The 25,453-nt window shown below is 51.8% G+C and overlaps 1 protein-coding gene across 3 annotated transcripts in view; it reads left to right on the top strand.

The window, feature by feature from the left end:
- TMEM184B (transmembrane protein 184B) overlaps nt 1-25,453 on the top strand; it is a 49,042-nt gene that overhangs the window by 11,744 nt on the left and 11,845 nt on the right. For 2 of the 3 annotated variants that reach the window (XM_068560895.1, XM_068560893.1), the window contains exons 2-3: nt 13,053-13,302; nt 14,824-14,989. In XM_068560895.1, coding sequence (XP_068416996.1) covers nt 13,111-13,302; nt 14,824-14,989 — 358 coding nt within the window. In that variant the 5' untranslated portion in view covers nt 13,053-13,110. Of the gene's footprint in view, nt 1-4,515; nt 4,679-13,052; nt 13,303-14,823; nt 14,990-25,453 lie in introns of all 3 variants that reach the window. The other variant, XM_068560894.1, reaches the window with a different exon arrangement.

The raw sequence follows: 25,453 nt of genomic DNA, 5'->3' as shown, positions 1-25,453 counted from the left end.
GTTAGAGTCTTGCTGGAGATACCCTTTGGACTTAGCATATAGAAGGTGCTTGAAAGTGTATGTTTATTAACCTACTCCAGTAAAACACACAACTAGATGAACAGTGCGATGGATTTTTACCTCTGTAAATACCCGTGTAAACCACTGTCCAGATCAAGCTGTGGAACATTCCCAGCCTCTCCCTGGGGGCTCCCTGGGGCCTCCTCCAGGTCACGAACCTCTGAGGTAACCACTGTTCACACCTCATCACTACTGACTGTTTTTGACCTTCTTGCAAATAGAATCCTATAGGAGAACCTGTAGTGAGAGTCACCCAGGTTGTGTAGAGCAGTCCTTGCTCACTGTGCCATGGAAGTCCACGCTGTTTAAATATACAGCTGACCCTTGAACAGCATGGCTTTGAACTGTGTGGGTCCACTTATACATGGCTTCTTTTCAAGAAATACATACTGTGCTACATGATCCACGGTTGGTTGAATCCGAGGATGTGGAACCGCAGATACAAAGGGCTGACTATAAGTTATGCGTGGATTTTTGAGGGTCGGCGCCCCTGACCCATTGTTGTTCAAGGTTCAGCCATCACTATTCGTTCTGAGGATAGGCATTTGGGTTGTGTCCAGGCTTTTTCTGTTATAAACAGGCCTGCAATGAAGTTTCTTGTTCTTGTCTGTGTGGCACACATGGACTCCTGTGGGGTGTGCACCTGGGGTGGAACACTGACTCACCCAACTCAGTACGTGTTGGCATGAATGAAGTTCAGGCTAGGATTTCTCACTGGGCTGGAGCTGGGCTGCTGCTTTTTTTTTTTTTTTTTTTTAATTTTATTTTATTTTTTATACAGCAGGTTCTTCTTAGTTATCCATTTTATACATATCAGTGTATACATGTCAACCCCAGTTGCCCAATTCATCACACCACCCCCACCCCCCCACCACTTCCCCCCTTGGTGTCCATACGTTTGTTCTCTACATCTGTGCCTCTATTTGTGCCCTTGGAGCTGGGCTTCTTGCCAAAGGGGTCCCAGGGGTCAGGGCAGGTTCAGGGGTCTCAGTTTAGACAGCCTGCACCCAAGGGCCAGCGGGACTGTTCAGGGTTCCGCATCCAAAGGGGACCTGTTTGCTTAGGGCTGGGTGGGGTTTAGCTGGATGAAAAGGTGGTCTCATTAGAGGGACACAGAGTCTAGCTAGAGAGACCGAGCACTGGCCCATCCGTTCTCAGTTTGAGAGAAAACTGTAAGGATCAAAATTTGGCCTGGTATGTACTGAAAAAAAAAAAGACTTAATTACAAGGCTGAATTAAGTAAGTCTTTGCTGAAGGATTTTGGATTACTTTGTTGTTCTCTTTTATTTCTGCACCTACCCCCTGCCCCCAACACCAAGTGAAGGACAGATACATGATTGGATGGTTTTTCTTTCCTGTTGAGAGATTCGTGAGAACTTGACCCCAGGAGAACAGGGACAGATGTGGAACCACTAGCGTGGCCTCAGCTTGTCCGTGTTGATCGAAGGGGAGTGGAACTGAGAGATGGGACCCTGCCCCCTCGTGAGGGCATGTGATCCTTTTTCCAAAGGTTAACCAGGCAGCACCGCCCAGCCCCTGGCTGCTCTTTCCCTCTAATCTCCTCTGGAGAAGGGCCAGGCTGTGGGTTGCTGACCTGCTCTGATGTGGGTCAGCCTCCCCCAAAAGGCAGCCACCCAGAAGTCCACAGAACAAACAGCCCCCGGAGACCGGAGGGCCCGTCATCCCCAGGCAACTGAAGTGAGAGCAGTGGCCAGTTCAGGTTAACCGTGCTCAGGTCAAGTGCTGCCTAGTGAGCTCTGCGAAGATGGAGATTCCTCCACGTATCTTAAATAAAAGAACCGAAACCCCTCCCAGGCTGCGTTCATATTCCGGAGACGTGCGTGCGAGCGTGTTGCCAGCCCAGTTTGGCCCGTGGGTGTGTAGCAACTGCCCGAGCGAGCACTTCATGGGCGCAGCTCAAAAGGCTTTGGATCTGAAACTGATAAATGAAACTATGACCTCAGAAGACTTAAAAAAAGAGCCAGCTACCAGAGACAAGACTGGCCCGGGTCTCAGAGACCGTTGGGAGTGTGCTCTCCCGGCCTGGCTGAAGGATGGAATGATTGAAACGGGAGTAAATCATCACAGGTAACGTCATAAGGTGCCGGGCCCTGTTCTCAGTGCTTTCCTTATAGTGACTTGTTTCTTCCCTACAGCTCCCTCGGAGCTAAGTGTGGCTGCAGCCCATTTTACCGCTGTGGAAGCTGCAGCAGGGAGAGGTTGTATAACTTGCCCGCAGACGCAGAGCGAGTAAGTGACAGAGCTGGAAGTCAAGTCCAGGTGTCTGACTCCAGAGCCCATGGCTCTTCAACAGCCCTTGGATATCTGGGCACCAGACAGGATGGCACGGGCAGCGTGAGGAGCCATTTACCAGGATTCTGTGGGCTAATGACTTCAGCCCTCCAGGCCTCTGTTTCCTCATCTGTAAACTAGGTGTATTAGTTTCCTACTGCTGCTGGTAACAAACTGCCAGAAACTTAGTGACTTAAAATGCAAATTTATTATCTTCTGGTTTTGAGGCCAGAAGTCTAAAATGTATTTCACGGGGCTAAAATCAAGGCGCTGGCAGGGCCGTGTTCCTTCCGGAGGCTCAAGGGGAGAATCTGTTTCCTTGCCTTTTCCAGCTTCTAGAGGCCACGTGCATTCTTTGGCTCAGGACCTTTCCTCCAGCTTCAGAGCCTCTCTTTCCCACTCTTGTAAGAACCCTTGTGATAATATCTGGCCTACTCAGATAATCTGGGATAATCTCTTTATCTCGAGATCCTTTACTTAATCACACCTGCAAGGTCCCTTTGGCCATTTAAGGTAAAATATTCACAGGTTCAGGGGTTTAGGATGTGCACATCTTTGGGAGGCCATTATTCAGCCTTCCAGGCAGGAAATCCGTGGGGGACACAAAACAGCAAAGTGTCTCCCAAGCATGAAGCGACATGGCAGAATAAAATCTGGGTGAGACGGTGAGGTTCTCTGAAATACCTAAATTCCAAGGCAGGTGGCTGAGCCTAGTGACTACACAGAGCTCTGCAGCTTTTCTGGAAAAGGTGGGTGTCTTCAGAAAGGGAGTCAGCCAGAGACGTCCCTCCCAGAGAAGGACGGGATGGGGCTTGTGTTAGGGGACGTGAGCGTTTGCATCACTCCGTGTTGTTTGCTAGGGCATGGCTTGGTTCATCAGGCCTCGCCAGGGCCTGATTGAATTTTACTCGAGACCCCTCACTTCCCTGTACTCTGATCCTGTGCTCTCAAGTGCCCTTCTGGCAGCTAATAGGAGGTGGAGAGGACATTCATAAACTGGCACTCCTCCCTTTTCTTGGGAGCTGGGTCTGCCCGACCCTGTTCCCTTGATCCCCTGAAGCCTGGCTTTCTGCACCCATAAGGTGAACTCTGTCCAACCTTGCGGCTTGGTGCTCCCCGAGGCCCTCTCCGGGGACCTTGGTACCCCTGCCGGGATGTTCTGACTGCAATAAGACCTACTCCACACGGCTGTCAGGAGTGCTTTGTCAACTGAAGAGTGCCACAGGCCTGCTCTGGGTACACCCCTGGCCGAGTGTCTGTCAGCATATCCCCAAAGCAGTCATTCAGCAAGTACTTTTTCATCACAGTACTTGGTCCCTGCCCTCATGGAGCCCCACTCACAGGATGTTAAGGGAACAAATCTAATCACAATTATGGTAAAGACCAGGGAAGACATGCCACGTGCAAACTGTAATAGGCTGTAGAAGGGGATAGCTACAAAGGCAGGTGGGAATAAAGATCTGGGGGTGGGGGGGAGGAGCAGGAGAACATGCCATTCCTGGGAGTTGGTACAAGGCTGGTGGAGGGTGTCATAGAGTTTTATTAGAGTTGGAAGGAGCTGCAAAGCCCAAACATTCATTCGGTTGCCCCCTTATCCAGCCAAAGCCTGTTGAGTGCTAACCACATCCAGGCTCTGAGGTCGGTGCCGGGGATCAGAGCTACACATAAGACATGACCTCTGACCTCCACAAGCTTGCAGGCTGGTTGGGGAGAAGACAGGGACGAGTGACCACCCTTCAGAGGTTCCTTGATCAGTGTTCCTGCCCCAGGAGACTTCTAGCCCTGTTTGATTGGGAGCTTCCTTATTCTGGCAGAACATTGCTAGATTGTGCCAGCTGGTAAAAATGTGTCTATCTTGGCAGATTCTCACCTTCCTGTTGCTCGCACCCAGTGGACCGGGCTGTGTCCTGATGGAGCACTTAGGACAAGTTCCTTTGCCCTCATTGGTGTGGCTCTCCATAATGGAAGATGTGTGTGAGATGGTGTGGCTCAACCTCCATCCTTTGCCCTCACCCAGCCCATCCCTCCCTCCAGCCAATGTCCAGGTCCTTAGCTGAGCTCTGGATGGTGGGGAGGGGACCAAGTGACGGAGAGCTGGCAGCGTGCAGCACGTGGCTTAATGCCGGACATTCATCAGTCATCTGATTGATTCTTCTCTTCCAGGTCCCTGCTGTGTGTCTGGCACTGTGCCAGGCCTACAGAGAGATGACTCAGGTGTGGGGAGACGGGAACACTGTCAGAACAAACCTCATGGAGCGAGCACGGTGCGGCTGGGCGGGAGTGAGTGGGCCGGCCCTCGGTGAGGCCGTGACGTTGAGGATGACCTGTGAGTGAAAGTTGTCACCCGCCACGAGGACCAGGGCAGAGGGGAGGGTGCGTTGGCACAGGGGCCAGAGCTACGTGTGGAGGGACCCGGTATTGCCAGCACTTAGGGAGGGAGGCTGGGACCCAGCTGGCAGGACCCTGGGCTCTGCAGAGGAGTCAGGACTGCATCCCACCTTCAGAGCCTCACATGTTCTCAAAGGATTTCAGGTCAGGAGGTGGGATGAGGTCATCTTTGAAAATAAGTGAAAAAATAAACCACACTGGATTCCTGCTTCCTTGAGCATCAACCTCCCCGGAGCTCTGGAGGATGGTCCACGCCCAAGTCCCTTCTCCACCTTTCTGGAATCCAGAACGCTCGAAATCCCAAAGGTTCTTCCTAAGTCTGCAGCAAGCTAATTTCGTGGCAAAAATCTGACCTGAATTGATGCGAGACTAATTAGGGTCTTTAAAAATATCTCACCTTTCTCTGTGGAAGTACTGTGTGTTTGATTTTGGGGTGCCGCCCAGACCCCTCTGGGGGTGTTACTGCCTAAGCACCATATACAGCACCATAATCCTTCCTAAAGTCTGAAAAGCTCTGAATTCCTAAACTCATTTGGCCCAAGGGTCCTGGTTACAGCACGATGCACCCAGGAAACAAATTCGGAGACATCCAGTCCCGGCTGGGTGGTGGCGCCGAGATTCCAGCTCAGTTTCCCCGAGACTCAGAGCCTAGGATTGCAAGGGAGGCGGGTGAGTGAGGGCCCGGGTGTGGAGCCACTGGGAGAGAGAGGCAGGACCGGGCCTTGACGGGGCTTTCGGTCTGATTCAGCCTGGGACTGAGGGCGACGGGAGGGCAGAGGCAGAGACATTGCAGAGAAAGTTAAGAGCCATGTCATCGACTGGCTTTTCCCACTGCTTACAGCACCACTCTTTAGACTTTCTTTACCCGCACATCCCTATCAGTAATAGAACTTTGGGGGCATGCACCCCCAATATATGGACAGTGATGAAGTTATTCTATACTTGTATTATGTTAGTTATACTATGTATATCATAAAACCTACACCAAAAACAGAAATCAAAGGATGAGTTAAAGATGTAATCATTTTTAAAACTTAAAAAAAAAAAAAAAGTTTTGTTGGTGGTACAAAAACCTTTTGACTTCATGTACTTATTTTTGGAAACTGTCCTCTGATGCTCTGGGAAAGAGCCGTTTGTTTAGATGCTTGGTTTTAATGGCCGCCCTCCCTGAAAAAGATCCCTTCCCAGGACATGTAGCTGCACACAGAGGAAATGCATCATTGGCTTTTTTTCTAAATCGGGTTACTCATTTTTCCATCCCATCCGCTGTGTACGCAGAGGATTTGTTGAAATTTGGCTAGTACATTTCCATCCTCCCTGATGCCAATCAGATGTTCTTGTGAACTAAATGGAAGGTATTTTAAAGTTCTTAACACATGAGTCCAAAACCCACTCAAATGCTTTGGAAATTTTTAAACAGATTAGAAAATTCTGTTACGTAGGCTTTTAGGAGCTCAGATATGAGCGTTTTTGTAAGTTACAGACATACTGTTTTTGGTGATAAAATCCTACAACAGGAGAAGCATTTTCACATATACTTTTCCAGAAAGCTCTGCCCTAACTGAGGTTTCTTTCGAAGAGCAGTTCCTTTCTCATTCATTGTGATAACATGCCTTTCCTGTGAAGGGACATATTAAATATGCCTTAAGATGTTTTTGAAACATCCCTGGGAGGCATATCTCTGATAACCAGTGGTCATAGGAAAAAATGGGGAATTGGAACTTTTTTTTTTTTTTTTGGTAAAAGAAAGATGTGTTGAGCTCAGTTGTTAGGTTTGACAAATCTTTCTGATTGCATTTCTACAAGATAACCAGTAAATCTCTGATACAATTTCCTGAGTGACTGCCCATCTCTTTACAAATTTGGTGGAAAATTCTACCGTTCCACAGTCTAAAGCTTTTTATTATGGAAAATGTCTAACACAAGTAGAGCGCATAGTATTGATAGAATGCATTTCTACCTGTCAGTCACTCAGCTGCAACAGTTAGCAACATCTGGCAATCTTGTTGCATCTGTCCCTCTCCCCCTTTTCAAAGAGCAAAAGCCCAGATGTCGTGTTCTTTTTTGCCCTTAAGTAGTTCATTGTACATCTCTTCTTGATAAGAACCCTTTAAAAACTTTTAAATTTTGAAATAATTATAGGCTCACAGGAAGTGGCAAAAATAGTATGTAGAGTCCCATGTACCTTTCTTCCCCCAATGGTGACATCTCAAATTACTGTTAGGACAGTATCAAAACCAGGACATGGACATTAGTACAGTACTGTTAACTAGACAAGAGACCTTATTCAGTTTTCACTGTTCTTATGTGTGTGTAGTTCTATGCAGTTTTGTCTCCTGTAGACCCCTGTAGCCACCACCACTATCAAGATACAAAGTATCTCACCGCCTGGAGGGAACTCCCTGTGTTACCCTCTGGGTATCTGTGCGCCCACTTTCCTTGCTGCCTCCGCCAACCACTAATCTGTTCTCCATCTTTATAGATCTGTCATCTCGAGAATGTTATATAAACGGAATTGGGCGGTATGTGATCTTTTGAGATTGGCTATTTTCACTAAACGTAGTGCCCTGAGATCTGTTTGGACTGTTGCCTGTATCAATACTTTGTTCCTTTTTGTTGCTGGGTAGTATTCCATGGTCTGGATGTAGCAGAGTTTAACCTTTCACCTGTTGAAGGACATTTGGACTGTTTCCATGGTTTGAGGATTACAAACACAGCTGTTGTGAACATTTGTGTATAGGTTTTTGGGTGCATGTACAATCATATCTCTAGGATACATGTCTAAAAGTGATTACTGGGTTGTATGGTAGGTGCATGTTAGTTTTACAAGAAACTGCCAAACTCTCTTCCAGAGCTGCTCAGCCATTTTATACTCCCACCAGGAACGTATGTGAGAGCTAGTTTCTCTGCATCCTCACCAGCATTTGATGTCACTATTTCGTATTTATATGTGGGTAGTGATATCTCATTGTGGTTTTAGTTTGCATTTCCCTAATTGCTAACGTTGAACAGCTATTTATGTGTTGGCCACGATCCTTCTTGAGTGAAATGTCTGTTCATGTCTTTTGCGCATTTTCTGATTGGATTGTTTGGGGTTTTTTTTTGTTTGTCTGTTTTTTACTGTTGAGGTTTGAGCATTCTTCCTATACTCTGTATTCTAGATGCTGGTCGTGTGTTGGATATGTGGCTGGAAGATATTTTCTTCCCCTATGTGGCTTGTCTTTTCATCCTCTTCACAGAGGCACAGCATGAAAGTTATTACTTTTAGTGAAGTCCAGTCAATTTTTCCTTTTACAGGGTCATGCTTTTGGTGTCAAGTCTAAGAACAGTTCGCCTAGCCCTAGGTTTCAAAGATTTTCTCCTGTGTCTTCTAAAAGTTTTGTAGTCTTACACTTTACATTTAAATCCATGATCCATTTTGAATTAATTTTTGTATATGGTATAGGGTTTAGGTTAAGGTTCTTTTCCTTTTTTCTTTTTTGCTTCTGCATATCCAATTGTTCCAGCACTATTTATTAAAAAGTTAATTCTTCCTCCATTGATAAGGACTTTTATTTTTACATACCCACCATGCGCCTAACAAAATTGGCAAGAATTCCTGTGCGCTGTGTATTTCAAAGATGTCTTCTTTTAATCATTGGTTTGTTCGCATCAGGACCCAGCAAGGTCTAGTAGACATTGCGTTTAGTTGTAATGTCTCCCTGGCTCTTGTTCTATAACAGCCCCTCAGCCACCTTTGTTTATAAGCCACTAATTCCTGGGAGAAACCAGGTCATTTGTCCTATAGACCGTCCCGTGGTCTGGCTTTGGCTGCTACTTCCTGGTGATCATCTGTTTTGCTACCCTCTGTATTTCCCGGATACTGGTGGTTAGTTCTAGCGACTTGTTTTGATTCCAGTTCACTTTTGGGGTGAGGGTCCTTCCTAGTTGGTGCTGTGTGCTGCCTGTGCACCTCACTGGGGGGCTCAACACTTCTGGCTGCCCCTCTTTAGTGATGTTGACCTTGACTGTGGGTTTGGAGGGTGCTGCCTGTTCCATCCCTTATCAAGTTCCCCTTCAGCCTCTCACTTAGTGGTTTCATCATCCACTGATGATCTGTATCTATGCCCATTACTTGTGTTAGGAGTTGCAAAATGGTCATTTTTTGGTCGCGTTCTGTCTCCATTTACTAATGGGCTTGTGTAAAGTGGAACACTCCCCCGACAATGACGTCGTTACCCTCAAATATTATAGATGAAACAACTGAAGCTCTGAGAGATGAAGTCAAGCCAGCAGGCGGTGGAGTCTGGCAGGAACTCGGCTCGGTGACTTCACAGCTGGAGCTTGGTTACGCTCCGTAGAGACTCTGCCCCAAAGTCCCTGCCGCTTCAAAGCCTTCCCCACCCCTCTCCCCGGCCTTGGCCGAGGCAGTCGGTGCTTCCTCGGGGTTCCCTGGGTGCTCGGCACTCACCCTTGTGCAGTGCGGTGGGGTAAGGCCTCTGGGTACCCCTGTTGCATCGAGCAGGCGTGTAGAGGAGCCGTGAGTCCTTGAGGCCGAGGCCGGGTCTTCCATGCCCAGCACAGCATCCAGAGGCCTCCGGACGTGTTTGTTGGAAAGATGGCTCCAGTGTCTCCCCTCAGGCTCTCTGCCTGACCCTGGCAGAAGTTTAACGTTCAGTCGATTAAGAAAATACAGGGGACCTGCCAGAGCATCTGGGGTTCTGAGCTGCATCCATGTATCCCCCCATTCTGGCATGTGTGTGCCGCATTGAAGAAAGGCAGCCGGGGGGTGGGGGGGGGCCTTTTCCCTGGGGAGCAAACTCCCACTTCTCCCAGGTCCGGGGCTCCACTGGGCCAGTGTCCTGCTCACCTGTGGGACCCGGGCAGGCAGAGGTCCTTTCCAGGTAGGTGCCCGTCCCGAGTGTGAAAGGATGGGACCCCAGTGTACATCCTCTGCCACCAGCACCCACACTCTGTGAAGTTTGTGGGGTCTAGTCCCGTGAGCTGCCTGGGGTCCTGGGAACAGGGTGAACTCTGGGAGACAGCCTTCCAGGAGCTGCCTTCACCTGCCTCTCTGGGTGCCGGAGACCCTGCATCTGTAAGTCAGAACATTGCCTGAAGTATTTTGGGGGGTTATTATGAAAACCCTCAAGTCATTTTGTGCTACCCCAGGAAGCTGTAAAACCCAGTTTCACATCATTTTTCTCATCTCTAAGATGTAGATAGTGTTACTTACTTCAGAATTGCTGTGAGAGAAAGCATGAGATCATGTTGGGGAAAATGGTTTGCAAACAGCGAGGGGCGCCCGAGAGTGAAGTAAATGGTTTGTATATCACAGGGCCCCAGTACGAAACGTGGCCAGCGTGGGTCGGGCCGCTGGAGTGCTCGCCCAGGTTGTGGCTTCCCCTCCTGGGAAGTACCTCCCTCCCCTTCCTGCAAGAAGAAGTCAGGGCCCTGGTGAGACGGCCGTGACCCCTGTCCTGGAAGGGGGCTCTGGAGCCCGAGGGCAGCTCATCCACGGCCCGGGTTGGTAGACAGTAGGCACCTAAAATGTGTTATAGGACCTGGGTTTAAGTCCAGCGTCTAATTTGGGGGCAAGTCACCTGCCCTCTCTTGAGTAGACTTCTTGGGAACCAGATGACCTACATAAGGAGGGCACTTGAGTGTGAGGAAGCAGAGTCCCAGCAAGAAACGGTGCGGAGCCTTCATTAGCTCCCACAAGCTGCATATATGCCCTGGAGGGTTACCTGTGGTGGGGTCAGAGCTCAGCGGTCTCCCCTCTGGGGAGTCTGTACAGGGCCCTCTCAACGCTGCCGTTAGTAGAGGACAAAACAGCCTTTGACACACCCGGCCCTTGCTCAGAAGGAGAAGATTGGGGAGTATTTGTACTTCCTGAAGCCCCCCCTCCCATTTCCTTGTGTTTGTTCATTTAATTTGGGATGACAGACAAAGATGATGATTTACAACCCAAATCTTCTTTTTCTGGAAATATTTCTGGCACTGGTTTTCAGTTTTGCAACCATACTTACAGGAGCTATTCTTAGACTTGTCACTGTGTCTCTTTTTCAAAGCACCACCAGTCTTTATATAGACACCTTCTCCAGTTTTGAGTTTCTTTATATAGATGACGTCTCCAGTTTTGAGTTTTTAATCTAGAGTCTTCTCTTGGTTGGTGTGTTAGAGATCATTTATTTTTATAGGAAAATAGCAATATAGAGGGCTCTCCTGGGGTAATAACTTACAGCTAGGAGCAGACATGGCTCAGATGGGGGCAGAAGGGTGGGGAGGGGGAGATGGTGGGCAAAGAACCTCTTCTTCATTGCGGGGTCATGGTGCACCCCGGGAAGGCCCAGGGAAACCTCCGGTTGGTGTCAGAATGTTTTGGCTGAGAATATCAGCTCAGACTGGGAAGGCACTGGGAGAGGTCATCTGGACTGACCTCAGGGTTCAGGCTGAGATGGTTGGGTTTGGGGGTTTGGCCATTTTCTGGGTCAGGCAGTGGGGACCCTCTGGGCCCAGTGAGCCCGTGCAGGCACACAGCTGGTTGGGGTGGAGCTGAGACTTGAGCCCCGGCCTGGGCTCTCTCTACTCTCACCTTTGCATCTGTTTGCATCAGTGGTTGGTTGGTCCCCTGGTCCATTGCAGGTTAGTTTTCCAGGGCCTCTGTTGCCAGGAGACTCCGTGACCCCAGGACGGCGTGCCCAACCTGTCAACAGGTGGCAGCAGTGAAAGGCACTTCCGTCAGGGCTGTGGGTCTCGGAAGCCCGCGGATGCAGGAGTGGCCAGCCCTCCCAAGAGCAGTTCCGGGTGCTTCTGACAGAATGGCTTTGCTTTTTGAGAGCGGTTCTAGCCCCCGGCCAGCATTGGTCCCTTTTGTGAACTTGCCAGGAGATCCCTAACAACAGCTCTTCCCATAACATCTGGGTTACCATCCAGCATGAAACCATTAATTTGTTGCCACCAGGAAGTGCGGGGCTGACATGACAGCCCACCTGGGGTAACTGCCTGGGACCCTGGAGTACCGTCCTGTGTCCCGCCCACTCCCATCTCTCCCACCCAGAATCTTCCTTTATGCCAGCTTCCTCAACTCTGTTCTTTGCTTCTCTCTGAAGTACCTCAAATTCCTTTTGAAATAAGTTGTGAAAATCAATAGATAATAAAATAAATGTTACAAATGGCCTTGGTGCTAAGCTTGGTGCTGGGGATTTAAAGATGGAAAAGTGGTCTTGCCTCAAAGAGTAGGCAGTCTTAGGAGGATAAACGCGAGGAAATGACAGAACTGCGTGTTATGTAGAACAACAGAGGCGGGTGAAATGCGTGGAAGTACCTGGCTGGGGAAAGTGAACAGGACAGGCTTTTAGGAAGAGTGATACATGAGCTAAATTAAAAGGTGAGCAGTTTGTTGGTGGGGAAGGGCTGCAAAGTCTCCAGAACGGCACAGCTGGATGGTGAGGAATGGATGTTAGCCATTAGGGAAACTGGGGAGAAATGGCAAAGAAAAGACACATACCCGTAGAGGGGATGCCTCAGTGCTAAAGTGATCTTGCTAGACCCGGAGGTGTAAAGATGGGCGGAGCCAGCAGGTAATTACTGAACACCTGCTGTGTGCCCACACTGTTCCAAGTGCCAGAGATCCAGTCGTGAGCAGAACGGGGCCCCTGCCCTCAGGGAGCTTGTGTCTGGTGCAGGAGGCAGTTAATGAACACGTGAGTAATGTACGGTTTGTCAGATGGAGTCAGATGGTAATGAGTGCTCTGGAGAGACATCAAGCAAAGCAAAGTGGTCAGGAGCGCCTGGGGTGAGGCAGGGCTTGCCACATTTGAGCAGGTGGTCAGGGCAGAGGCCTAAAGGAAGTGCGGGAGCGAGTTGTGTGGCTGGGCAGAGACAGCCAGTGCAAAGGCCCTGTGGCAGGAGCAGGCTTGGCGTGTCCAAGAAACAGCAGGAGGCCAGTGTGGCTGGAGGGAAGGATCGAGATGGGAATTGTGGTGAGATCAGAGAGCATGGAGGGCCCACGTGCTCTGTAAGGACAGGAGCTTGTACTCCGACGGAGATGGGAGCTGTTGGAGGGTTTTGAGCAGAGGAGGGACCCAATCTGGCTAACATCTTAGAAGGTTCACACGGCTGCCGTGTGGGGATGGTGCGGGCAAGGGCAGAAGCAGAGAGATTGGTCAGGAGCCTGTTCCATTAATCCAGGGGAGACATGCTGGGGGCTGGAGTGAGACGTGGTCAGGGTCTGGTCACATTTTGAAGGTGGAAGTAGAGACCTGGAAGGTTCTTTCCAACACCGCCACTGACGCTGGAAGGAGGCTAACGTTGCGGTTCCCTCTCTCTAGGCCAGCTCATCGCTTACCCCGAGGGTTTCTCTCAGGAAGCCCCCTGCTGCCGGGCACCATGACTGTGAGGGGGGCCGCACTGGCCCCAGATCCAGCGTCGCCCACAACAGCAGCAGCCTCGCCCAGTGTCTCCGTGATGCCCGAAGGCAGCCCCACGGCCATGGAGCAGCCCGTGTTCCTGATGACAACCGCAGCTCAGGCCATCTCTGGCTTCTTCGTTTGGACGGCCCTGCTCATCACCTGCCACCAGGTACCCAGGCCGGGCAGGAGCCCCTGAGCCAGTGAGCCCCAGCCCTCTAGGGAGGTCCTGAAAGGTTTGTTGTCCAACAGAGTATTAGTTAGGCCAGGCCAGGCTACACTGCAGTAAAAAATAAGCGCGAAATCTCAGGGGCTTCACCCGGGGGAGTCAGGTTCTTGCTCACTCAGCCCAGTGCAGGTCAGTTTCCATTCTGTGGCTCCAGCATCTTGCAGCTTTTAAGACATCATCCATCTGACAACTGTGGGGAGGGGCGTGTGCAGAAAGCACTCTGGGTGTTTAACCTTCTCAACCAGAAATGGCCCACTTCCATGGGCCAGAACTGGTCATGTGTCTAGCCTAAACTGTAGGGTAGCCTGGGAACTGTACAGGAGAACAGGATGGCAGTGACCCCTTTGCAGATGAGAAAATTGAGACCCAGAGAGGGAGGAGGGCGGGGAACTAGCCTAGTCACGTACAAGTTGGTGGCGGAGCTGGGATGGAAGTCAAGTCTCCCGTCCCCCTGTGCTCGCTGTCCCCGGGGAGGCTGCCATGGGCCGGGACGTGCCTTGGCTGCCCCAGGAAGAAGGTTTGAAGGTTGCCAAGCGAAGAGGGGAGGCTGAGCCTGTTCGGGTCCCTGTGTTCCCCGTCCCTTCTAGAACTCGACTGCTTCCAAGGCGGTTGGCTCACAGCAGATGGGGAATACTTTGTTCTCTTCCTCCCAAGCCCAGGGCTCGGCTGGGCCAAGCATGAAGTCATGGGAGCAGAGACGAGAGACTCTGGCTGCTGGGACTGTGCATCGTGGTTAGAGCAGTTCTTGGCATTTGTATGCAGCTTTTATTTTTTCTCCTGCTTTCTAAAAACCGCATTGCATTCTCCCAACTTCCCAGCAAGGCAGGCAGCACTGCACCTGTTCAACAGATGGGAAAGTGAGACAGGCCATCACTGCAGCCATTCAGCCAGGAAGTGCTCCCACCTTCTGTGAAAGTGAGGGTCCCGTCCCTCCCGTCCTCTACACCATAAGTTAGTTAAGGGACGGGGTGGGGTGGGCGATCACCTGGACGCCTGTGTTTTAGCTCCATGCCCCAGGGGCCAGGTGTTTAGAAAGTCCAGGCGGCGGAGGGACACGCACACGCATGTTAATAGCCTCCTCTGCACCAGGCACCCAGTTCCCAAACCTGGCCGTGCACACGGGTCCCCAGGGAGCTTGTCACAGCTGTGGATGCCGCCACATCCCTGGCTGATTTGCACAGTCTTGGGCGTGGCCTCGTGGCCAGTGTCTGTGAGGTGTCCCCGGCGCCACCGCGCGCAGCCTGCGAGCTTCACGCACCCTGTGGTTGGATGCTTCCACAGCCTCATGACGGAAGTTGTGTGTCATCACACTTTACAGAGGAGGACGCCAAGGCTCAGGGTTGAGTAACTTGGTCCCGGCGCTAGTGAGGACAGAGCTAGACACGGGCTGGTCTCCTCCTTCTGTGGAGCAGACGGGCCAAGGCGGGCCGTGGGCTCTGACTGACCCGGCCCCTCTGCCCCCAGATCTACATGCACCTGCGCTGCTATAGCTGCCCCAACGAGCAGCGCTACATCGTCCGCATCCTCTTCATCGTGCCCATCTACGCCTTCGACTCCTGGCTCAGCCTCCTCTTCTTCACCAACGACCAGTACTACGTGTACTTCGGCACCGTGCGCGACTGCTACGAGGGTGAGGACAGCGCGAGCGGCGCCGGGAGGGCCAGGGGAGGGGGGTGCAGAGCTGGGCCGGGGGCTGTGCACCCACCTTGTCTAGGAGCCAGAAGCCCCTCCTCCCAGCTTCCTCCCTGAGGGGCCAGCCGTCACTTCTTGACCCCCTTCACGGTTTCCATCCAGGTACCAGCGCACATGTAGCCAGAGTCTCACCTGCTGAGGCGCTTTGCGATGTGGCCCCCAAACACCTCCACAGATACCTGGGAGCAGGGACCCTCCACCTGTGTCTCATTTCTCAGTGCCGGCATCTCTGATGGGGGGGTGGGCAGCAAATAAGTGGTCCGTTTGTAGGTGGAAACCCCAGGTACAGACGGGTAAGGGGCTTATCCAGGGGTCCGTGGTAAGGTGGCAGCAGGACTGGACCTCCCTCCCCGCGTGTCTTAATTCTGAGGGCTTTGTCCCAGGAGGAGCCCGTGCTCCTGGGACAGGTGACTTGCTGCCTTTCAGGGGGCAGTTCTCATGTGTGGTGTGAAAGCATCACCCGCTCCTATACCGAGTTGCAAGCACCGGCCAGGCCCTGTGCTGGGCCCTGGGCAAGCCCGCCCTCAACCCGCCTGCTCTCCGGGCGTCTGTGCCACCTAAACTGTCAGCACAAGGAGACAGGGATGCTTTCTCCCAGTGGCCCTGGCCTGGGGTGGGCAGGGGGAAGTGTCTTAGAGAATGAGTCAGCGTCTGCCATGTCGTACCGTGGATGAGCATTCATTCTGGGCAGAGGGGAGCCCCAGCGTGCTGGGCTGGGAGGTCCTGGGAGCTGTGCAGAGGAGAGGCCAGCAGCTGGAGGGCATTGCCCTGGGAGCAGGGACGGGGACATACAAAGCCTTGTGGGACATAGAGGGAAACTTAGATTTTCTTTTTTACTGGTGATACACAAAAATATGATGCCATTGGAAACTGCAGTTTAGAAAATCTCCAGGTGGAGGGTGGGTGAAGGAGGGCGTGGCCAGAGTCCCCAAGACAGGTCACAGGCCAGCGATGCTTTGGCCTGTACCCAAACAGGCCAGCAGGGATGGGAAGGAGGGCCCTGAATTCAAGATCCCTGCTCTGATGCCCACCCTCCTCTCACGGTCCTGCGTTTTCCTGATCCTCCCCGTACCTGCACTGCTGGTTTCGGGTAGAGTGACCGGACCTGGTATTCCTTATGCCGAGGCCCGGCAGCTCTGACCACGACTGGTTATTCGCTTCCCAGACCCCAGAGAGCTTTGCCCCGGCCCTGGGCTCAGTGGATATTGGGGTGCAGCATGCTCATCCGCAAAGAAGCTAGAGTCTCTCTTCTTGTCCCGCTTTGAACCTGTGCATCCCTGAGGACTCGCAGAGCACAGGAAATGCCTTTGGACTCGGCGAGGGAATGCAGGCACCTGACAGGCACAGACTGCGCCCCACCAGCCCCTGCGGTCACATTGACCCCTTTTCCCGCCCACCCGGGCACATCAGTTTCCCCAGTGGTTGCAGAGCTCCTCCTCCTCCTTCATCTTGACTCCAGCATCTCCTCAGAAAGGCCTTCCCCGTCGCTCCCGCTCCCAGCCCCCGTCCGAGTCCTCTCGGCCTCACCGCGGTTTGCAGTGAAGCTCAGACAGCCTGCGAGCCTGGTTTGCTCCGTCTCCCTCGTGGACTGTCAGCTCCATGAGAGCAGGAAAGGGCGGAGAGCCTGTGCGACAGAGCCAGGCACATGATGGGTGCTCACTCCTGTATTTTTCGAATGAATAAGGGACTTTATTGAACACCTGCTGCATGCCTTGCGTTCGCCCACATGGGGCCTCATTGAATCCCCAGGCTGGCCCGGCTCTGTCAGGTGAGAACACTGCGGCCAGGCGGGGACCTGCTCAGGGCATAACTGGGGCTCCAGCGCCTGGTGTTCCTGGAAGCAGTGGAGTCCCCAGGGAGACCTTTGGGCACCTGGGGCGCTGTAAAGGCTGGGGATGGGGAAGGTGGGGCTGAGAACCCTTTTCCGTTCAGCTGCCAGCCTTGCACGGTGCCCAGGAGCAGCCAATGCCGACTGGTTTCAGAAGCAAAAAGCTGATCCCTGCTGGGGGCGGAGGTGGGGGGTGTCTCCTATGTGATGGGGGGCAAGTATAGGCTCCTTTCTCTCCTGGGCCCTGAAGTCTGGGGCGCATGGCAGAAGGGGGGGCACCGCCGGGGCCTCCGCACCATCCTCACTCCAGGCCGCAGAGACAGCAGCAGATGGTTGGTAACTCCCCCCACCCCAGAAGCCCTTTTGTTCAGGCCCTGCCTGTCCCAACTTTCCTCCCAGCCACGTAAGGGTCCTCACGGGAAGCCTGCTGCCCTGCGAAGCACATCTCCTAGCAACGCTATTATCTGCTTGGCCTCTCTGAGGGAGTTTACAAACAGCACAGCAGCTGCTGTGAAGTTCAGGCTGCCCCCGAGTTCACCAGCTTGCAATGTCTGAGTCAGTGGGCTTGGCCCTGGCCTGGCCAGTTCGTGCACCTCTGCTCTGTCTCGGACCCTCCCCCTTTGTGGTCTTATCTGCAGGTGCCAGCAGCTGCTAGCAAGAGCTTCCCCTGTAGAGTTGGTGATGGGGTGTGTCCCTTACAGTTCAAAAAGAACCCCCCCTCCCCGTTCATTGCTCCTCCCACCCTTCCTCCTCAGTGTCCCAACACCCGGGTGGGATAGGAATCGACTGGGCTGGAGGCCTCTTACTTCAGGCGGAGCCAGCCCGTCCCGCAGGCCAGGTCAGAGCCAGACTCTCTGCCGGGCATCACAGAGACATTTGCTTTTCTTTTTAACAAAATTAAAACAACTAAAATTTTACTTTTATTAAGGTAATACATGCACATGTTTGAAACACAGAACTGCCCCAACTCCTCCTCACTCCCAAAGTCATCCTACTTTAAACTCTTTAAACTGGTTTCTCTTTCTAGAATAACCTAAAAATATGCTTATACTGTTGTTTCTTGATTTTTCAATTTTATGTAGTGTTACATAGTGACTTCCTGCTGTGGAAGGTCTTGATTTAGGTATGTTACCTCCAACTACACACACACACACACACACACACACACACACACACACACACACACACACACACACACACACACACACACGTTTTCTTTCCTTCTTAGTCTGTGTTCAGCGTGTACATCATTTTATGTCTGTAAATGTTGTTCAGAGCTGAGCCTGACAGTGTCCCAAGACGACATTTCCTTGTTGGACTTCATTTTTCCTCTGGTTACTACTTGTCTTGCTTTTTGGTTTGCTCTGTTTTCTGTGTCTCTATCATTACTTTATTCTGCAAATGCTTCAGTCGAGTGAAAAAAGAAGCCCTCCTGTCAGTGACGCCAGACACATCAGCTCATCTCCTAGCTCTAGGGTTTCCAGGTGGTGATCCTCCTGGGGCCCTGCCCTTCTTGCTCCCATCTGGACTGGTTGCCCTTGAGGCCTCTTACTGCTCAGCTGTAGTCCTGGGTCTTTCCTTCACCGTCATTCCGGGAATCCTGTCGCCTCTCCTGTCCTGAATCACCTGCCCCCTGGATGCCATCTTTTCCACTTTTGACGTTTGCTCTCTTTTTAGTTCGTGCACATCTTCTAGGAGCTTCCTGAGAAAAAAAGTTGCATGGGAGTTTTGTTTTTTGAAATCTGAAAATTATCTGCAAATATCGTTATTATATTGTTTATTCGATTGGTGTTCAGTGGGAATATGATTCTAAATTGGAAATCATTTTCCCTCTGAATTTTGAAGGCATGTTTTTCACATTCTCTTAGCTTCCAGTGTTGTTTTTGGAAAGTCTGCTGGATTCTGATCCTTAATGATTGTATGTGACCTTTTTTTTTTTTTTTTTTTTTTTCCCTCCTGGCTTTTAGGATCTTGCCTTTATCCCCATTGTTCTGAAACCTCACAAGAGGTGGGATGTTCATTGTGCCGGGCACCTGATGGGCCCTTTCAGTTCAGTGTGGAAACAACTCCTGTCCTATGGTTCTGGGAAATTTTCCTGAATGTTTTTTTGATAATTTCTTCCCCTCCACTTTATTATCCCTTTCTGGAATTCCTGTTAAGTAGAATGTTGCACTTCTGGATTGAGCCTCAAATTTCCTTTACAATTTCCTGGGATTTTCCATCTCTTTTTTGTTCTGCTTTTCAGGAGGTGTTTTTTGTTTGTTTGTTTTGTTTTTTAATCTTTACCTTTGAGCTTTTCTGTTGAAGTTTCTCTCTCTCTCTCTTTTTTTTTTTGGCTGCATTGGGTCTTCGTTGCTCCGCGCAGGCTTTCTCTAGTTGTGGCGAGCAGGGGGCTACTCTTCGTTGTTATGTGCGGGCTTCTCATTGCGGTGGCTTCTCTTGTTGCGGAGCACGGGTTCTAGGCGCGCGGGCTTCAGTAGTTGTGGCACATGGGCTCGGTAGTTGTGGCTCGTGGGCTCTAGAGTGCAGGCTCAGTAGTTGTGGTGCACGGGCTTAGTTGCTCCACGGCATGTGGGGTCTTCCCAGACCAGGGATCAAACCCATGTCCTCTGTATTGGCAGGCAGATTCTTAACCACTGCGCCACCAGGGAAGTCCCTCTGTTGAGGTTTTATTTCCTTTATCATGTTGTAAAATGTCAGGAGCTCGTCCCTGCTCTCTTTTTCCTAGCCTTGTTCTTGGTATTGGTTCTTCTTTCTCTGGTGATGCTAATTACAGTTTTCTTCTGTTCCCTGCATTATCTCTGTCTCCTGAGTTCCTTCCATCTGTTTGTTTGCTTTGCTCTTTGACCTTTGGGTAAGAAGCTTTCCTCCAATGTCTCATGTCCTTGGCTATTTTTTATATTTAAGAATGGGGCTTAAAACTGCTGGGCCTCCTCCCAGTTGGGTGATAGGATATGGGGTGTTTCCTCTTCCATTTTCATGTGGTGGTGGGGCAGACACCAAATGAAGGCTTTGATTCTGGACCTGTTTCCCCAGAGAATAATGTTCTCATCTCCTGCCTGGGAGGAAGGAGCTGAGGGGCTGAGCTATGGGTGCAGCCAGGGAAAGGCCTTGGACATCTCCCCTTGGTATTTAGACTTCCTCTCTGTATTTTCCGCAAGTCTTCGCATTGCTGTCCTCAGCTGGGCCAAGTTCTGTGAGGACAGAACCATCACAACCTGTCTTGAAAGTAAAAAGCCAAGAGCTCCACGTGGAGACCTGTAGGCCAGTGTTCCCATTTGCACCCCTACCCACAGCCATCAGAGCTGCGTGGTGCGCCCAGTCTTCGGGTTCCTGGGGTTCTCGCTGGCTCCCCCCTGTCCCTGGGGTTAGTGACCTTGCCGCATCTTCCAGAGCTTTGGTCGACATCCCTTGTTTGCTGCCTCTGGTGCCATGTCCTTGTCCTTGAAGGTTTGTACCTTTCCCCCCATTCGTTCTCACTTCAGGGGCATTTCAGGGGAGAGTGGAGGTAAACCCTGTGAATTTGGAGGTAGTGTTTCCATTTTCCAGGGAGAAGTGAATGCTTGTCCACGGTGCCCCTGCTCTGCATCTACTACCTGGTAAGGGCCGGAATTCACAGAGCCTAAGGATGTGCCACCAGGGTGTAGGGGGCAGGCAGGTGGTGGAGGGGTAGAATCCAACCCCCTTACCTACATTTAGTGTTTGATTGTGGTCGGGGTGAGAGGTAGCCCCTAAAGATGACTCTGAGACAGACTGGGGAGCTCTGTGGGCAGACACGTGGGTGGCCAGAGCTCAGATGAGGGAGACGCCCTCCACAGGTGTTTCGTGCGGCACTGTTTTTTTTTAATAATGTTCGTGTGGCACTTCACAGTTTACCATGTATTTTTCATTACTGTTAGCTCATTCTCACCTCTCAGTTACCTGGTGAGGTATATATTATCATCCCCGTTTTACAAATGTGAAAAAAAAATTCACGTAGGCTAAGAAATTTGCCCAAGTTACCCAGAGAGTAATTGCCAGAGGCTGGACTCAGCCCTGGGTCTCTGAGGCCCAGGAATTTCTCTGTGCCAGGCTTGGTGAAGGAATACAGGACAAGTTTCTCCCCTGCAAAAGTGTGAACTCTTGTTAAGGGAAGAGATTTTACTTGCATGAAAGAAGCAAAGAATGATGTTTCATTTTCTGAAATCTGTCCCAGTTTCAGATTTGGGACAAACTTAGCTTCCTGGAATCTGGCCCAAGTAAAACGTCTTCCCAGATAGGGAGCATACAGCCTGGATGAATACAGCTGAGGACCACAAAAGACCCAGAGGCCAGTGTGCTGCCAGGAGGACTCATGGGCTGGTAGTGGCCCTTGCTGGCCATGGCTCTGAGAGAGCCAGGAATCAGAAGAGCTCAACCAATCAGAATAAAGGCAGACATCTGGAAGAAACCAATAGAAAGAGGGACCAGAATCAGTGTTTCGGGTGGCAAGAAGCATCAATGAGCAGGAACAGCAAAGGACAGAAAAGCTGTGAGAGAGGAAGAGCAAAGTGCCATCGGAGCAGCTCAGAGTCTGGGGACAGGTGCTTAGGGAGGACCCCGCCCACCTGGCTGTAGCACGTCGCATCCGTTGTTGTCAGTGGTGATCACCAGTCACAGAAAAAGCGGGAAAGAATGTTTGGGTGCCCCTATTTACTGAGCAGAGGAGATTTCTGTCCAAAGTGGTCAAAATTAAGTTTTCCGGGCTCATCCACAAGTTACTCTGAAATATATCTTTCCAAATAACCAAAGTATTTCTGTGCAGCGAAGAGGGCTAGGCCCTGCGGCCGGCTTTAGGTGCTGCGGGTGTGTGGAGGAGGTGAACTTGGGATAGTCAGTGACCTGTAGCCAGTGTCACTTGCAGTGGGGGACTCATGAGGACAGTCCCCTGCAGCTGGCAGGGACAGTCTGAGTATGCTTCTTAGCGGGTCCTCTCTTGAAGCCCCTCGGGCCCCTCAGGGTTGTGTGGCTGCAGTTGTCAGGCCACGGGGGACGCTGGATGGGAGGCTGGGTGGAGAGTAATCTCTTGGTCTGCAGTTTCCTGTCCGGGCAGCCCTTGGTGGGAGAAGTTGCCAGTGAGGAAAGAAAGCCTTGCCTCTCAGGGTTGGAAGGGACCCGTAAAATCCTAGCTGCTTGGAACCCCCTTAATCTCTCAGCTCAGAGGCTGCCTAGCCTCTGATTGCATGCTTCCACTGGCAGGGAGCTCACTACCTTTCATCTCTGAAGACTACCTGCCAGAAATTGTTTCTTATACTAAGCTGAAGTCCTAGGATCTGCCCCTGGGATGAGTGGGTCCTGTCTGACCCTCTGGACGAAGGTGGTCATCACTTACATGAAGAGAATGATCCCTAATATCTTTTCTCCAGGCCTCAAGTCTCCAGCACCATCCTCCTTTCATCTTCATTCTGGTCCTTTGCCCCTGATTGTGTGCATTTGTCTCTAGTTCCTTTAAGATTTGGTATCTAGAATGGAGCTGAAAGTTCCAGGTACCTGATTTTCCAGGGCAAGAGAGAGAGAGGCCGGGGGGGGGGTGGGGTGGGGTGGGCGGGAACCCATCCCTTCCCTCAAGCTGGATGCTCCCTGTGGGCCCCTTGGTCACTTGTGTGTCTGGGGCCTCTCCAGGGGACCAGAACTGGAGCTGTGGTCAGAAGCATGGTCAGGCGACAGTGCTGCTGGTTGAGAACCCCACTCATAATCTTTTTTGCTCTTCTGATGTCCAGAGCCAGCATATCTCTGTGTTTGTTCCTGGGGTGTGTGTTGAGTTGTCCAGTTTAAACACGCCTGCTGGGGTGGGGGGGGGGTGGTATTTTGCACGGCTCCATCATTTCCTCGGAAGGGCATTGATTTGTCCAGATGGTCAGTGGTCTTGGTGTGGGCTGGTTGCGTCATCTCGAGGAGATTCTGTCTTGTCTCCCTTCTCCGAGATGCATTATTGACTCACTAACGACTCTTTAACAGACACCGTCAGCAAACTGGTATTTGGCCAGACTGTCTGGCCCCATAGCACTGTAAAAAGGTCAAAAGTCCTGAACTGAGAGAGATGGATGAAATTTGATGATCTGCCCAGTTGAATGCAGAGCTGCACATGGACAGACAGTGGACCACGTAATCAGGAGCGTGCCGCGTGTGTTGTGACACAGGAAAGGATGTGAGCTCAGGCACCAAGCTCTTCCCAGGAGTGGATTGCAGGACAGCCTAGCTTGGTGGTATCTGGACAGAGGGGCTGATGAACCTTGGGCCCCTGTGGCCTCGCCTGAGGGTTTTGTCTCTGGGGACTTGGGGAAGGTGCAGCTTCCCAGGCTGTGGCAGGGTGAGCTCCTTGAGCGCAAGACTGAGTGTTGGCCATACCCGCCTGCCCCGCCTCTCTGAGCCTCACCTGGAGCTGTGGCCTGTGTCCATCCGTTCATTCCTTCCCTGTTGATTGAGGATGGAAGTGTCAAGCCCTTTGGTAGTTGTTGTGGGTGGGCCTCGGTTCCTGCCTGCAAGGTGTTTACAGTGTTTACAGAAGACAGTGGGTAACACTATGGGCTGTTCATTGTGAGCACAGCCTTATAGATAAGGCATCACACTCCCACCCCTGAGGCCCGTCCTCACAGCAGCCTCACCAGGAAGAAGCTGTTGTTATCCCCGGCTTAGAGATGAGGAAACCGAGGCACAGAGCACTTAAGAAACTTGCCTGAGACCACACAGCTCCTAAGTAGTGGAACCATGATTCGCACCCAGGCAGTCTGGCTCCAGGATCCATGGCTTTCTGGCTGCTTTATGCTGCCTCTTGTCCTGGAAGGATCAGACAGATCAGCAGAGAGATCGTGGGGTGTGATGTGAGCATGGCGACAGGACAGGGGAGGCCGCCAAGGACGAGGTGGCATCTGAGCTGGGGCTGCCTCTGGGATTTAGCAGAGAGATCGGGCTGTGCCACCAAGGGGAGGCGTGAGAGATCACGGCGTGTCCTGGGAACTCCGGAAGTGGTTTTATGTGCATTCCACTTACTGTAGCTGTGTACATAACTACCCCAAAACAGACTAGTGTAAAACAGCCATTTATCGAGTTCATGGATACCGCACGTCAGGAATTTGGACAGGGCATCTTGGGGACAGTTTGGTCCTGCTCCATGATACCTGGGCCTCAGCTGGAGACCTGAAGGCAGGGGAGGGACCATCTGATGTCTGGTTTACTTACGTGTCTGGCAGTTGATGCTGATGTCAGCTGCGGGCCTCAGTTCCTCCCCCACACGAGCCTCTCCATGTGGACTCTCCACGTGGGCCGGCATGGGCTTCCTCACCGCATGGTGGCTGGGTCCAAGGGCAAGCATCTCAAGAGAGGATGAGCCAGAAGAAAGAGGCCTTTTCTAACCCCAGCATCAGATGTCACCAAGCTTCGCTTCCGCTGTGGTCACCCCAGTTCACCCAGATGCAAAAAGAGGGAAGAAGACCCCATCTTCTGAGAGGAGTGTCATTGTCATGGGATGTGGCTGCCTTTGGAAAATACCATCAACCACAATACAGCTGGACCCAGATTGGAATGGACACATCCACTCTACTTGGCCTTATATGGTTTTGGACAAAGGTTATTAGCAGGCTGACATCAGATTGGGCTTTGATGCCCCCCGCCCCCTCACCCCCCTGCCTTCAGATACCCCGAAGTTTCTGTCAGTGGAGAGTGATCTGGAGCCCAGTCAGTGGAGATTCCTGCAGCCACCAAACATCCTGAGCTGCTTCCGTGTCGGACAGGCAGCTCACAGGGCCCTCAGCCCTGTCAGGGGACAGAGGCCCCTGAGGGAGGCAGGCAGATAAACAATAGTGGCCGTGACAGCCAACACTGAGTGTGCTGGCCACTCTTCTGAGCACTTTGCATACTCACTGAAATCCCACCGCCTCCTAACTCCGGAGGGGCGCTTTCTGTCCCCATTTTAACAGATGAGGAAACTGAGCCGCAGAGAGACTCCCAGCAGAGTCACACCTCTGCTGTATGTCTCTAGGGGCACGGTTGCAGCACAGGTGACAGGTGCTAAGCAGGTCATGTTTATGTAGGGTGCCACTTGGGCCCCTGTTCCCCAGCCCCAGACGTGAAACCTTACTAGGTTAGAGCAACTGAGGGACGTAGAGCCCTCCAATATATTCCTTTCCACGTTGCTGAAGGCCAACTTCTACCTTGAACCGTACGGCCAGGATTTCCTGTGTTCCAATTTCGGGCAGTCAAGCGTTTGTGGTGTGGTTAGTTATATGCCGAGGGCTGGGCCCACGCTAGAGGGAGAAGCAAGCTCCCAGTCGGTAATCACACTCCGGGGGTGGGCGGGGCGGGGGCACAGCGTCCGTCTGCAAACCAGTAGGTTCCGTGGGTGGGGACGCACGAGCCCCCATGGTGGTGGCCGGGGACTTCTCATGGTGGGTGGTGTCTGACGGGTTGACGGTACTAGGAGGTCAGAGGGCAGGGCGTCCAGGCAGTAGGATCTGCAAGGGCAGAAACACGGAGGGCACAATACCCTGCCGAGGGGAAGGGGGCACCTAGTGTTGCTGGGAAGGAAGTGTGAGGGGTGGGCAGGGACCAAGCCACCTG

This window comes from Eschrichtius robustus, chromosome 13, assembly GCF_028021215.1.
Source record: "Eschrichtius robustus isolate mEscRob2 chromosome 13, mEscRob2.pri, whole genome shotgun sequence".
Lineage (NCBI taxonomy): Eukaryota > Metazoa > Chordata > Mammalia > Artiodactyla > Eschrichtiidae > Eschrichtius > Eschrichtius robustus.
The sequence above is the reverse complement of the archived record's forward strand: the minus strand, read 5'-3'. Positions and strand labels throughout refer to the sequence as shown.